Source organism: Orbicella faveolata, unplaced genomic scaffold (assembly GCF_042242905.1).
Source record: "Orbicella faveolata isolate gen_17 unplaced genomic scaffold, um_ofav_v1 contig_12, whole genome shotgun sequence".
Taxonomy (NCBI): domain Eukaryota; kingdom Metazoa; phylum Cnidaria; class Anthozoa; order Scleractinia; family Merulinidae; genus Orbicella; species Orbicella faveolata.
This window is the reverse complement of record NW_028301539.1, coordinates 11240001-11252784: the sequence shown is the minus strand read 5'-3', so window position 1 is coordinate 11252784 and position 12784 is coordinate 11240001. Positions and strand designations below refer to the sequence as shown.

Sequence of the window (12784 nt, the reverse complement as noted above, 5' to 3'; positions counted from 1 at the left end):
TAACACACAACATAAGGTACTTTAATATTACACTTTTTTCGTTAAAACGCAAGTTTATCATTATCACTCTTAAGTAAAGAATGTATCCTGCATTTCCATGAAAATATGGTGCATACATATAAGACGAATACGGACTAATCGAGCATATTAAGTCCAGTATTTTTATACAGTAAATTTCACCCTTGACCAACCTGCACGGTACAGCGGTGGTGTTAGGCGGGGACCAAGCCAATGAGAAGTTTAGGTAGCCATTGAGCGAATTATCTTCTGATATCGCAAAGCGATACAGGATTTTAGGCAAAAAAGTCGACGTGAAGGCGATAAGAAAGGCCTAAAAACAAAGCACAAGAAGAAAAGATTGGTTTAGAATACAGGGAAACACGTTTTTACCATGAATCAGGCTCTGTGATTGGTTTGGTTGTACTTACGTTGCTGATAACGGCTATTTTGGCGACGCTGTCCAAGATATCGAACCAGATTCCAATGTCTTGGGCTCGGTCGGCGATCGGCCGCCTCACTTCACACACGAACTTATCCGAGTCAATTCGGATCTCAAAGATGTTGTTGGCGAGCGCAAAGAACGGAGCCAAAGGAAATGCAGCCACAAAGATTGTGATGAAACCGAACTGGAGAACTTTGGGAGTAAAAAAAAAAATGTGAATTGACAAAAATACATTTTAACTCAATAAATTATTGGGCTACTAAAAAGCTAGTCTCCTTCGCAGCCGTCATTATGGTCGTCAGGTGAAGCGTTGCGTGACGAACCTAATAACGGCTGCGAAGGAGACTACTAAGAAACAGTAGGTGGCCTTATTGTCTCACTTCTTGCATAACGGAATTTTTTTACAGTTTTACTACGTGTGTTAGTCTCTGTTTTTCTTTCTTTCCGTCTGTCTGTCTAGCTATCTGTATGTCTGCCTGCCTGTCTGCCTATTTCTATTTCTGTCTGTCACGGTCTGTCTGTCTGCCTATCGGCATGTCTGTCTGTCTGCCTATCTGTGTGTCTGTCTGCCTATTCGTCTATCTGTCTGTCTGTCTGTCCGTCTGTCTGTCTATCTGTCTGTGTGTCTGTACCTGTCTATCTGTGTGTCTGTCTGCCTATCTGTATGTATGTCTGTCTGTCTGTTTGTTTGTATATTTTGTCTGTCGGTCTGCCGTCTTTGTATATAGTCTCGACACTCACTCATCTCCAAGTATTCTTGGAAGAGTCCTTCATTTTCCACCAGTTCATAGTCAGCCTCCCAGCGCGGTTTGCTTTCTTCTTTGGTTGTACCCCGCTTCTTTCTCTTAATCCATTGTTTCAGCATGCTACAATGAAAACAATCCCCTTTCTTGTAAGATTCACGAATAATGCGAGTGCTCCATGTGAACAACAGTTATTTATCAGGTTTTTATCCAACCTCCTTCACTCTTTTCATTTCCATTTTTTTCATTCATTAAGACGTAAAATCATCATTTATTGAATAGACTGGATTCTACAAGCGGTCTGATTGGCTAAATAGGCTAAACGTTTCATCATAGATCTCACGACCACGGAGTGAAACATGGAAAACTGTGTTTTACTGTTTCACACGCCTTAAACCCACATCATAAACCAACGAAGAACACTAAGTCATGTATTATATTGTCAGTAAACACATCCGTTATCTGAGTAGGCTTAAAAACTGTAGAATGTGTCAATTTTGTACGAGAGTTCATAACTCACAGGTACCGAACTAGCCTGCAGTGTAGGCATAGTTAGGACGCGCGAGTGCACATTTTCGTATTAGGCTACCATCTTGGATCTGTGGGGCGAGTGAAAAGTTTCCAAAGGGGCAGGCGTGGCGTGAGGCGTGAGGCGTGAGGCGTGAGGCGTGAGGCGTGAGGCGTGAGGCGTGAGGCGTGAGGCGTGAGGCGTGAGGCGTGAGGCGTGAGGCGTGAGGCGTGAGGCACTTCGTGATGCTTTTTGCCCGAACATTCTACCGGTCGAGTATTCAATTACAATCCAAGATGGTGGCATCGAAAACCTGGTCTATCCAGCGTACCGTTCCAAAATAACGCAGGCTAGTACCAAGCAATAACAGCGTGCACAGAATCTCAGTTACTACTCACGGTATAACAATCTCCTGCACGTTGTTGATGGTTTGTTTGCCGACCATGATAATGACAAGTTGCTGAGCAAGCTCCATCAAACATCCACTGGGTGCACACTAAAAAAACAACCAATCATGGGTGAGAAAATGTCTCACGTTATCATCTCTATTGGGCTGCTAACACAGTTGCGTTACTTAGTCCAGACCTGTGTAACGTTACACTGCATAAAATAAAAGCGTTACTTTACAGCGTGACTTGACTTGCGACTGCGTGACTACAGCTATGTAGCTTGGCTTACCTCTTCTTGTCTGAGTCCAAACAGTCTGCGGTAATGTCCAGGGTAACCAACCAACCTACAAACAATACATCATCAGTCACAAACTGTGCAACCATGTAAATTTAAGTTGTACCACGATAATCAGTTCCTAGTGTCCAGATCTGATGGTGAATTCTCCACACTGTTCTTGATATTTTCTACACTCCTCGTTGGTAGACTTTGCTTAAGGTTCAGTAAGACGTTTTTCTTGAGATAAGGAAGTCCCTAATTCTTGCGCCTTGCAAACTTGAATGTGTAACAGTAACTGGCTTGAACCCAGCAGTATCAGTGGTTCGTACTTTACAATCGTCTGGGTACAACTGAAAAGGACTGTTGTTGTGACTTACGTTTCCAAAACGTGAGCAGAGGTCATCTTTAGGGTCTGAAAGTGACCTCAGACGTTTAAGATGACTTCTTGTCATGCTGTGGAAACATCATTTATTATAAAAACTGCAGTGTTTTTACAAGGATTTCCAGCCAAGAGAAAAGTCCTGAGAAATATTAGGATATCTTCGGAATTTTTGGGAAACGTTCGGAAACGTTTGTGTGGCCTACGGACAGCTTTTGGAGAATCTTCGGAAATCTTCGGAAAGTGGTCTGAAATCTTCAAAAAATCGTCAAGTTGAACACTCGAAGAGAAATTCCATATCTACGCGTGTCCATGTATTTATGTCCATGTATTTATCAACAACAGTCCTTTTTAGGTCTACGATCACACTAGAAGAATTAAACAAGAGGTGTAATTAAAAGGGTGAGGGAAGCCAAACAAATGATGTTCTTACTTTCCCTTGAAGAAGGCGATGTAGAAGATAGACGAGTAGAAATTGACGAACTGAAATACGAACACTTTGAATGTCAAACTGTCCTCGTACTCAGTCTGTGTTCGATGCATTTCTAAGGAAGAAATTATAATTATAAAAAACGTTACTTGGTCGTCACGCAATACGCCCAGTGTTCATAACGCAGTGCTTATAATGTGGGAATGAAGGTCGTCTAACCCCCAAATAAAACTTGTCTTTTAATTAATATATGATAAATGGGGCTTTTAAATTATATAGTCTGCTCAACTATTAACGTTTATGTTTGGGCAAGTGACAAAAGAATAATTTACTGTGTTTAAATAAAGTCTAATAAAAGACAAGTTTTAATTGGGGGCTAATCGAGTTATGTGGGGGCTAATCGACTTCTGGTTGGGGGCTAACAGGCTACGGGCTAATCAACTTGAGGGCTAAACGACCGGTTACCTAATGCGGAGAAGAACGGCGTGACAATCCTACTAACAGCCGTAAAAGAGGAGGCTCTATAGTACACGACAAATCAGATTAAGTTCCAAGAGTAGTGTGAGGTGCATGCATGTTAATACAAATATACTTTGGCCCAGTAAGTGGTTAATGTAACATTATACTCTGATTTCCATGTACTTCATGTTAGTTTAGGGTAAAGAGTATTCCATTTGAGAGTACTTACCCCAGTGAGTCAGTGCCAAGGCAACTCTTTCGTACACCTACGAATTTTAAAGCATCATTAGTAAGTTCTATCTTGAAGGAAACTGAACAGTAATGATCTCAATTTTGTAGAATATTTAACAGGATTTTTATTCCATTTTTAGACAATTATTTTTAGACTGAGCACTGTTAATGTCACAGTTTACAATTCTTAATTAAGGCCCCAGGTTTATTAGTTGTAATACTATTAGGTGTAACCCTCTTTTAAAGTTAAGTCTGATTGATTGAACACTTTACAAATGACAAGAATCCATTGGTTAGGGTAAAAACTAACCATGCTAATGTTGGAAAAGAATTACAGAATAATAATATAACAAATCAAAATCCCTGGTACAGGCTTGGCTCGTTTAATTCCTAGCGGAAAAGTGTCTCTTAATAAGAAAATCTTCATAAAGCTTCATGAGTTCACACGTATTTAACCAATTGTTTGATGAGGGGACTATTTTTGATGTCCACAGCTGGAAATATTCACCAGCTACTCGCAAATAAGAGAGACCACGGTGTACCCACCCTGCTGAGGATCATAATAATGGTCAAGTTAACAAAGGCACCAGTCACGTTAGCAATTTGTTGAGCCCGCGCTCGAGTCGATGGATTGGACGCCAGTGGTCGGTAAACCAGCAGCTTATAGACAATCACTCCCACCATGAACACCAACACTAGCGAAACCTGAAAAACATTATTAATATTTAACACCAACAAACACCGATTTTTCAGTGTTTGCTTCGTTTGGCATAAGCTGGGGAGCATATGTGAGAGCGCCTCTTCACCAGAACCCTCAGCTCCCCGCCGGCTTTGCGCGCGTGTAACTCTAAGGGGAGCCTGGCAGGCTAGCAGTGGTTGGCTCAAGAAGAGTGTGCAGCGATGATGTTGTCTTCTTAGCCAATCAGGTACAACCCTGATCTGTAACATGCACGTGATTATTTAGCCTGCGTTCACTAATCTCACCACCTGTGGCTTTTTGGCAAAAACGCATTTTATAGGCATTTTTGACATTTTCTGCATGGATATATATGAGCCAAATCAGCTCCAATCTAACCAAAAAAGACATTTGCGACATGACAGCGTGCCTTTCTTTCCTAGCATCGCGTTTTGTGACATTTTTTTTCTCGGGCATGTGAACAAATCAAGATTTTGAGATAATTTTCTGGACGAGTAAGGGACCTTCGTCTCTAGGCTTTTCGGTTTTTTAATTTTTTTTTCGCCTTTCCTTTTTCGCCTTTCATTATCTTTTTGCTGGAATTGTTGACATTCTACTGGGCTTGCTTCCAGTTCAAGAATTACCGAGAAAGCATCATCCAGACGGGAAATTCTTACCAAGTGTAGTTGAGAAACATTTTGCTCCGAGTTTTTCACTCAAAAATGTCTAAGCATTTTCGTGCATATTTCACGCTCAATTGACCCAATCACTCTGATCTGAGTATCATTAGAAAGATCTTTTCCTCCTGCAGAACGTGAGCGTAGGTGATGCTAAATTTAATCAAAGTTGATGACGTCAGAAGTGGAACAAAGGCCAACGCTCGTCACGGCTGGTTACGGTCAGCACAAGGGTCAATGGGTTTAAACACATGTGATCTTAATACGGTATTTGACAGGTCTATCCAAAGCAAATTAGCTGACATGTCTGATACTAGTGCTGTTAGTACATGTATCTTACCATAGTGATAACAATAGCTATTCCTGAGAAGACTCGAGGTTGCCTCTTTTCATCAGGAAAGTGTGGTTCTAATATTCCTGTCACTGGGTTTCGTTCTACTGTTGGCGCTAAAGCTGCAAATGTTGGCCGTGGACGTTCCTAAACAAGAATGAAAAACGCGTCACCCCACAAAACTAGAACAAGGGCCGGGGTACACCCAGAAAAAAAAATGGGTAGGGGTGTGCGGCCCTCTTCCCCTTACCCTATTTAAGAACAAAATCTGTGATTTTCCCGAACCTATTTATGACCTGATCAAAAATTTGATACCCTATTTTAGATCCCGCTGATCCATCAAATCAATACCCTGTTTCAGACCTGCCTTGTTATTCAGACCAATGTCAAAGGCAATGTTTATATGCTTTAGTAGGGTAGGATAGCTTCTTCTAAAAAAACATACCCAAATCAAGACTAGAGTGCAAAAACCATAGCCTATAAGACACCAAAATGGACAAAATTGATACCCCATTTCTGACCAAAACGGCAAACATATCATACCCTTTGAGGTTGCACATACCTTTATAGCCCATATAAGGGAGCAACGCCAGGGAGCAAGGTTAACCATGTAATAGGTTTGTTCAGTTTACGTTACCTCCTCTTCCTCATATTCCAGTACATCCCAGTGATATGCCAAAGTTATTTCCTTTCTTTTCCAGAACTCCAAGAAAAACACAGCTATAGGACAGAGAAAAAGGAACATTACAAAACCACATAAGGGGAAATGAAAGGAGCCAGCTTTGTCTTGCAACATGTAGAAGTATGATAAGTCTAGGGTTTCACAAACTTCTGCTCTGAAAAAGGCTTACCGTAATTGAAAAAATGTGTTTTGAACAAAAATTTCACTGACTGGTAATTGTATTATGCAAAACAATAATTGGGCAGAAAACACCAAAGAGGCCAGTGGATAAGCTTGGAGAAAGTTGCGATAGCTAATGAACAATAATTTTGGCAAATAATATTTTATTTTCAATGGAAAACCCTTTGAAAGTTGGGCTATTGCCACTTGTCTGAAAAGAGAGATCCTTTACAGTATACTATAGTTTTAACCTTTGCCTCTGAAATATCTCTTGGGAGTATTTAAATATCGATCTTTTGAGAAGTGTATTTATCAGTCATGTGCAAATTATAGCACTTACCCCAGAAGGAGACAAATATGGCAAAGAAAACTGTGGCTGCATTGTCAAACAAGTACGAAACCTAGGATACAAATAGACCACGTGTCAACTATCTAAAACTGACACACAATTTTCACATCATGAACTTGAATAAATGTAGCACATTTTCCTGATTTTGTTCAGTTTAAGTGAGGCTTAACTTTACTAACTTCAAGAAAGGGAATTCTGCTGAGCAATGTAAATGGAAGGAGGGGCATAAGTGAAACAGATATTTAAGTCAAGTTCTCCTGTTCTATCTTTGTTCCCAATTCGAGCTGGGAAAGCTGAGCTCAAACGAGAAAAATGACCGTGAAGCACAAAATTTGAGGGTGAAGAGTGAGATGAAGAGGAGCACAAGTGGGTCTACCAGTCCTTCAGTAGGCTGTGAGCAGGCTCTAGTGTCTGGGTTTTGCCCTCAAGTGCTGGTTAATATGTTTCTGGCTTTTTGCTTTCATGTGCAAGCAAGTTTAAGAATGATGTGGGGGGTGAGGTGGGCAGTGTCTCATCTCACATGTGTGGACAATCACTTGCAGAGTCTCGGCCTCATGGCCACACTGCTTGCACCTTTGGCCCAAATACAAGAGCCTGCCCGCAGGCTAGTCCTACAGCTGTGAGGGACTTTGAGAAAGTCTTTTCCTGCCTTTGGACAGGAAAGAGGGTGAGTGTACACACCTTGCCCAGCATACAGCTGCCATGAAGGTCAACTGGATGGCAGCCAAGGGACTCATCACACAAGGGACACATCATGTAGGTTTCTGGAGGGCTGTCACACACATCCAGTCTGGAAGTAAATAATTAACAAACAAAAAAACATAAACCAACATCTAATACTTACACTTCTATGTAACTGACTGAAAAATATGTTTGACCAAATTGAAGACACTGACATTTTGATTGACATATCATGGACTTTGAGTTGCTGTTAGTCACCAACCTTGCTAGGATTTGAAAAGTGGGCATCCAAAAATAAATGAGCTATAGGGTCTGCTTGAATGAACAATTTATAAGGCAACAGGTGAAAAATAAAACAATTTCCATAAAAACTGGTTGTCCCCAGGATGCTTGGACACCCGTCTGGCTAAAATCCTGCTGTAAGTACATTAAGATAGCAGTATTATGTTGTAGAAAGTTTTGTAACAGTGACACAACAAATGCGGAAAAAAGTGACAAACTTACGCAGGTCTGTTGTCAGGTCCATTCATAGTCACAACACCATACAGAAACACCAGCAGGCCAACAAATGATGGCATAAGAAGCCATGCAGTGTATTGACCTGAGGATGAACGTTTTGACAAAAACTTCAATCAAGACGTGCAAAAATTATTGCACAAATGAACAGGGCATGGGAACTCTAACAAGTGCTGTTTTGAGGACTAGTTTGTAGAACCCTGAATTTCGTGAGTCCATTTTGTGGATGACTCAGATTAAGTTCCTGGATCAAACTTTGTCAGAGCACTACACTAGCCTGCTGAGTAGAGATCTATCTCTTCCTAGATTTGCCAAACCAGTCAGTATATTAAATGGATGCAATTCAACCTGTACATGTAGTGTTCATTTAAAGGAACAAAGTGAAAAACAATCTTAAAACACAAACAAGGCAAATTTAAGAAAGAATCCAGTAGAAAATTAACTAAAATAATCTTGTCTCAAAATGGCAACTGATCCGTACTTAATAGATAAGTTTTATGCCTACATGCATACTTCTTTTACATATTTTTAACCATGTGACAAAGTGAATTTTTATCTTTTAGTCCTTTTGTATTTTTACTTAAGTACTCTAATAACAGGACCTCCCTTAATACCAGTGTTTATTACACTGAGGGGGTTTATCCTGTATAAATATTATTATTATAATTATTATTATTAAAAAGTGGAAATGACCATACCTAGCCAAGCAAAGTATATACCAATCTTTTCTCCAAAGTATTCTCTAAAGGAAAACAATATTAAATATAACTGTACATGTAGTACAATATTGCTGTATATTTGTACTGTTATTTGGAAGGTATTCGCTGCAGTTGGACAATAAAATGTTACAGTAGAAATAACAGGTACATGCACTCCAGTTACATTACCAATAGAAGCTGAAAATAATGATTCACAGATTTCATGTAAAATGAGTTATCAGTTATCAGTTATCAGGTAGAATATTACTGTATTATTGTAAGCAGGTGGGAGTGCAAGGCTGTGGCCTTAGAGTTCCAAAGGTTTATAACCATGAAATCCTGGGCATCCAGATCCAAATTAAGCTTTACTTCCTGTGAAAAAAATAAGTTTTTTCAGTCACCCAAAGGCAAACGTTAGTCTCCTGTGGAACTCGCATGTTTCTAGAGCACAGCCCTGGAGTGTGTGATGATGGTTACAAACCTGATATGATCCAGAGGTTGATATTTTAGCCATTTGCCCCATCGTGCCCAGTACTCTTTGAGTATCTGTCTTTTGTTGAGTTTTATTTCTTCAGGTCCATCTGGCCCTTCTTTCCACTCCTTTGGTAATTCAGCAGGTCCCTAGTGTAAAGAAATTTGAACAACTCTCATTATAGAAGGGTCTGTGAACTTACACATTGAAGAAACTGCTGGTAAATATGTAATATAAGTGGGCAATACATGTACATGTATGAAGATGGAGGTCAGGCAAAAATGTTTATTGCATGCCACTTGTCAAATGTACAGCCATAGGAAATATCCATTGCATCTATCCAGATGAAGGCCATGGAAATTACAAGGGGGAGAAAGGTTTTAAAAACCCAGATTTATGAGGCAAAACTGATATATCATTTAATTTAGTTAAATGACAATTTAACAAAAAAAAAAAAAAATAACTGCCACAACTTACTGGATGAAGAGGATATCCAGCTGTGAAAATGCCTTCCTCAACAAGGCGATTGATACCTGATATGATAAAATCAAAATTATCCACAACTTACTATTCCTAAGCCCAAAATGTCATTATAATAAATTCTTATTACCTCTTACCCCACATCTCTTTGTATACTAGTTAAGAGAATATGGCTGTACATCAAAATGATTATCCACTGTCTGCTTCACAACATTTTTGGATCAATGCTATGAGAAGAAATCCTCTGTCATTTGAAGACCATAAAATTCTAACAATATTCAGCAATTCTGATAGCTCAACAAGAAGATCATTGAAAAAAACAACACATAACAGCTTCCTTGAGATTGCTGTTATCAGTGATACAACCATGATTGAATATCCAGTGTAAAGTGATTTTCTTGCTACTGACATCCTTCTTTTTTTGTTTTTGATTTTGTCAACTAGTATAACTGACTGCAAACAACTCTGAAACAGCTATGTTATTGTCGAGGAAAAGGTTGTTGTTATTCATCGTGGTAGATGCAATAATAAAGTGTATTATCGTTTGTCTCACGATGTAGTCACTTGAGATGTAGATCGCGACGTTTCGACTGCTTACTGCTAGTCTTCTTCAGGCGATAAGGTCGACTGAACAAGAAACACAACAACAGGAGAACGGTACAACAGCGGACCACTGAGGGAACAGCTACTCGCTGGAATAATGGAACAATAGGAGGATCGAAATGCACCAATCACAGCCGACCTTTGCGATATAAATGATACTGTGCAATCAGTCGACCTTATTGCCTGAAGAAGACTAGCAGTAAGCAGTCGAAACGTCGCGATCTACATCTCAAGTGATTACATCGTGAGACAAACGATAATACACTTTATTATAGCTATGTTATTATGACTCATCATCAGCATTTGATCTTTCTCAGCCTACTAGAGAATTGGCCAGAGGCTCTCTGCTTCCAGGCTATCATATCCTCTACAGCCAATGCTGTCTCTACCCAGGTCCTTAGGCCTTGCTTCTAAAGTTCTCTTTCCACTGTTATCCTCCAAGTATTATTATGACTACTTTCACATAAATTAACATCTGATTGTCACAAAAAACTCATTTCATTTGACTATGTTCCTACCAATTTCTCCTTTCTGTCGCTTGCCAAATGGGGCAGTTTCCATGATTTCATACACCTTGAAAGAAAAACAGCATATCTATTAAGAAATGTTTTTTTTTTAACAAATTAATGTTCTCTATCAGCATATACCATTTTTATCACACAAAACAACTAGACAACCAATTAAACATGCATTCCATCACCTGATTATTTTATTAATGACTACATAATACCCTACTTTTAACTTACTGAAGAGGGTCTACTAAGACAAGAATTCTATGGATCAGCTATGGTAGGGTTTCTACTCCAATCATGATAGGCTAGATAGTACATTACATGAATATGGCAAAATTTATTGATTTTACACTTGACCAAAATGACACAAACAGCCTTTCAAAATATTACTTACCACTCTTGTTCTTTCTGTTTCTGTAAAGTAAGTCTCTGGATCTTCATGGCCAATAAACCTGGCAATATAATAAATGAAGGAATTTTATATACCTACCATGAATTTTACTTCCTCACCCAAATTTTAAGATCCAATGACTGACTATGGAAAAACCAAGTGGTTCTCAGGATTTTCATTAAGGACTGGGCACCGGGAAAATTGGCCGGCTATATAAAGGATGATTTGCCTGCCTGGTTTGAACATCTAGTGGAAAATATTTCTTATAAAGAAGTTTGACAATTCAAAGAGTTTTTCCAGCCTGTTAAACCCAGTGACCCTCCTTCTGAAAACTAATGGGATTCCTGGGTCCTTCTATCTGTTTAGGGGTCAGTCACCAATTGCAAACTCTTCCAAATTCAGTGGGTGAGATAAACATCACAAAGTATAAAATGAATGAAAAGAGTTAAATGCTGCCAGAGCCAAGCTTTTGAATTACAACTGTACATACACCAAAATCTCTCTAAAATGACCCGGAGCTTTGAACAACAGTCAGTTAATTCTGTCCTAGAATGGCTGTTGTATTCAAGTTAAACTGTGCAATTGTAAAACTGAATGGCATTTTATTGCCAGTTGACAAAAGCTGCAGTATCACGATCAAAGGAACCCTTAGTTTCATGAAATTTCTTAATAGTTTGTGACAACTTCACATATTTACAATATCATTACTATATCTTCCTTGTCGAATGTTATTTAGAGCTCATTTACAGGCTTATACTGTGATTTACTTACTTGTTGAGTTTGTTTGCTTGAAAAGTACAAGTGAAATAGTCATTGGGCGTGCCTGGTACATCATCCTTGAAAATGTTTGGTAAATGCAATTGCTCAAGGATTCTCTCAGACCAGTTTACCTTTTTAGTTGTACGAAGCTATGAACAAGATAAAGAGGAAATGCATGAGCTTAAGCTGCAGGTCTTTTAATTGACTCTTGCTATATTACAGTAAGAACCAAGGTCCCTCAGCTATGTGCAGTGACAGGTCCATTAATATACATTTATTATATGGATTGTTCTTGTAGCTGATATAACGAGCACTCTGATTGGCTAATTGTAGGGCATTATTCTCCCGTAATGCCCACAGGCCAATTACGGGCTTCCAAAAACAAAGCAAAAAGCCATATAATAAACAACATTTTACCTCGAACGTTCGGTTTTTATGGGAAAATTTCAAACCTCGACATTGCCGTATTGACACCTAGCTATCGTTTGGTCAATACAGCAAGGTCTTGGTCTGAGACTTTCCCGTAAAGACCTCACTCTCAGTTAATAGTAATAATGATAATAATAATCATAATAATAATAATAACAATAATAATAATAATAATAATAATAATAATAAAGACTTTATTTACGGAGGGTTAAACACTTGATAGCCAAAGGCTAAGAAACTTGCAGCCCTCAGAAAATAAAACTATGAATACAACTATATAATATAACTAGTTGTACCTATTGGTGCCAATGAGTGAATTGAGTTAGTCAATGGGAGTCGATTGAATTTTGTAATATTTATCTGGGATACTTCTAGTATAACAGGTGTTGAAATGAATTTCTTTTAGTTAATGTTTCAAATTATTGATGTAATTGAACACAACATTGTTTATTTTTCAACTCAGTGAGTGAACAAAATACTAAACACTTAATTTTTTTGTATTTTTAAAAAT

At 38.8% G+C, this 12784-nt stretch overlaps 1 protein-coding gene across 2 annotated transcripts in view; it reads right to left on the bottom strand.

Annotated features, from left to right (window-relative positions):
* LOC110063026 (anoctamin-7-like) overlaps positions 1-12784 on the bottom strand; it is a 31099-nt gene that overhangs the window by 3620 nt on the left and 14695 nt on the right. For both annotated transcript variants that reach the window (XM_020769980.2, XM_089282379.1), the window contains 19 exons: positions 11857-11993; positions 11089-11146; positions 10701-10755; positions 9577-9632; positions 9109-9248; positions 8628-8671; positions 7918-8014; positions 7414-7522; positions 6724-6784; positions 6180-6262; positions 5552-5689; positions 4405-4563; positions 3857-3893; positions 3172-3283; positions 2372-2426; positions 2092-2189; positions 1184-1308; positions 429-634; positions 192-331 (listed from right to left, as the gene is read on the bottom strand). In XM_020769980.2, the coding sequence (XP_020625639.1) occupies positions 192-331; positions 429-634; positions 1184-1308; positions 2092-2189; positions 2372-2426; positions 3172-3283; positions 3857-3893; positions 4405-4563; positions 5552-5689; positions 6180-6262; positions 6724-6784; positions 7414-7522; positions 7918-8014; positions 8628-8671; positions 9109-9248; positions 9577-9632; positions 10701-10755; positions 11089-11146; positions 11857-11993 (1910 nt within the window). The remainder of the gene's footprint in view (positions 1-191; positions 332-428; positions 635-1183; positions 1309-2091; positions 2190-2371; positions 2427-3171; positions 3284-3856; positions 3894-4404; positions 4564-5551; positions 5690-6179; positions 6263-6723; positions 6785-7413; positions 7523-7917; positions 8015-8627; positions 8672-9108; positions 9249-9576; positions 9633-10700; positions 10756-11088; positions 11147-11856; positions 11994-12784) is intronic.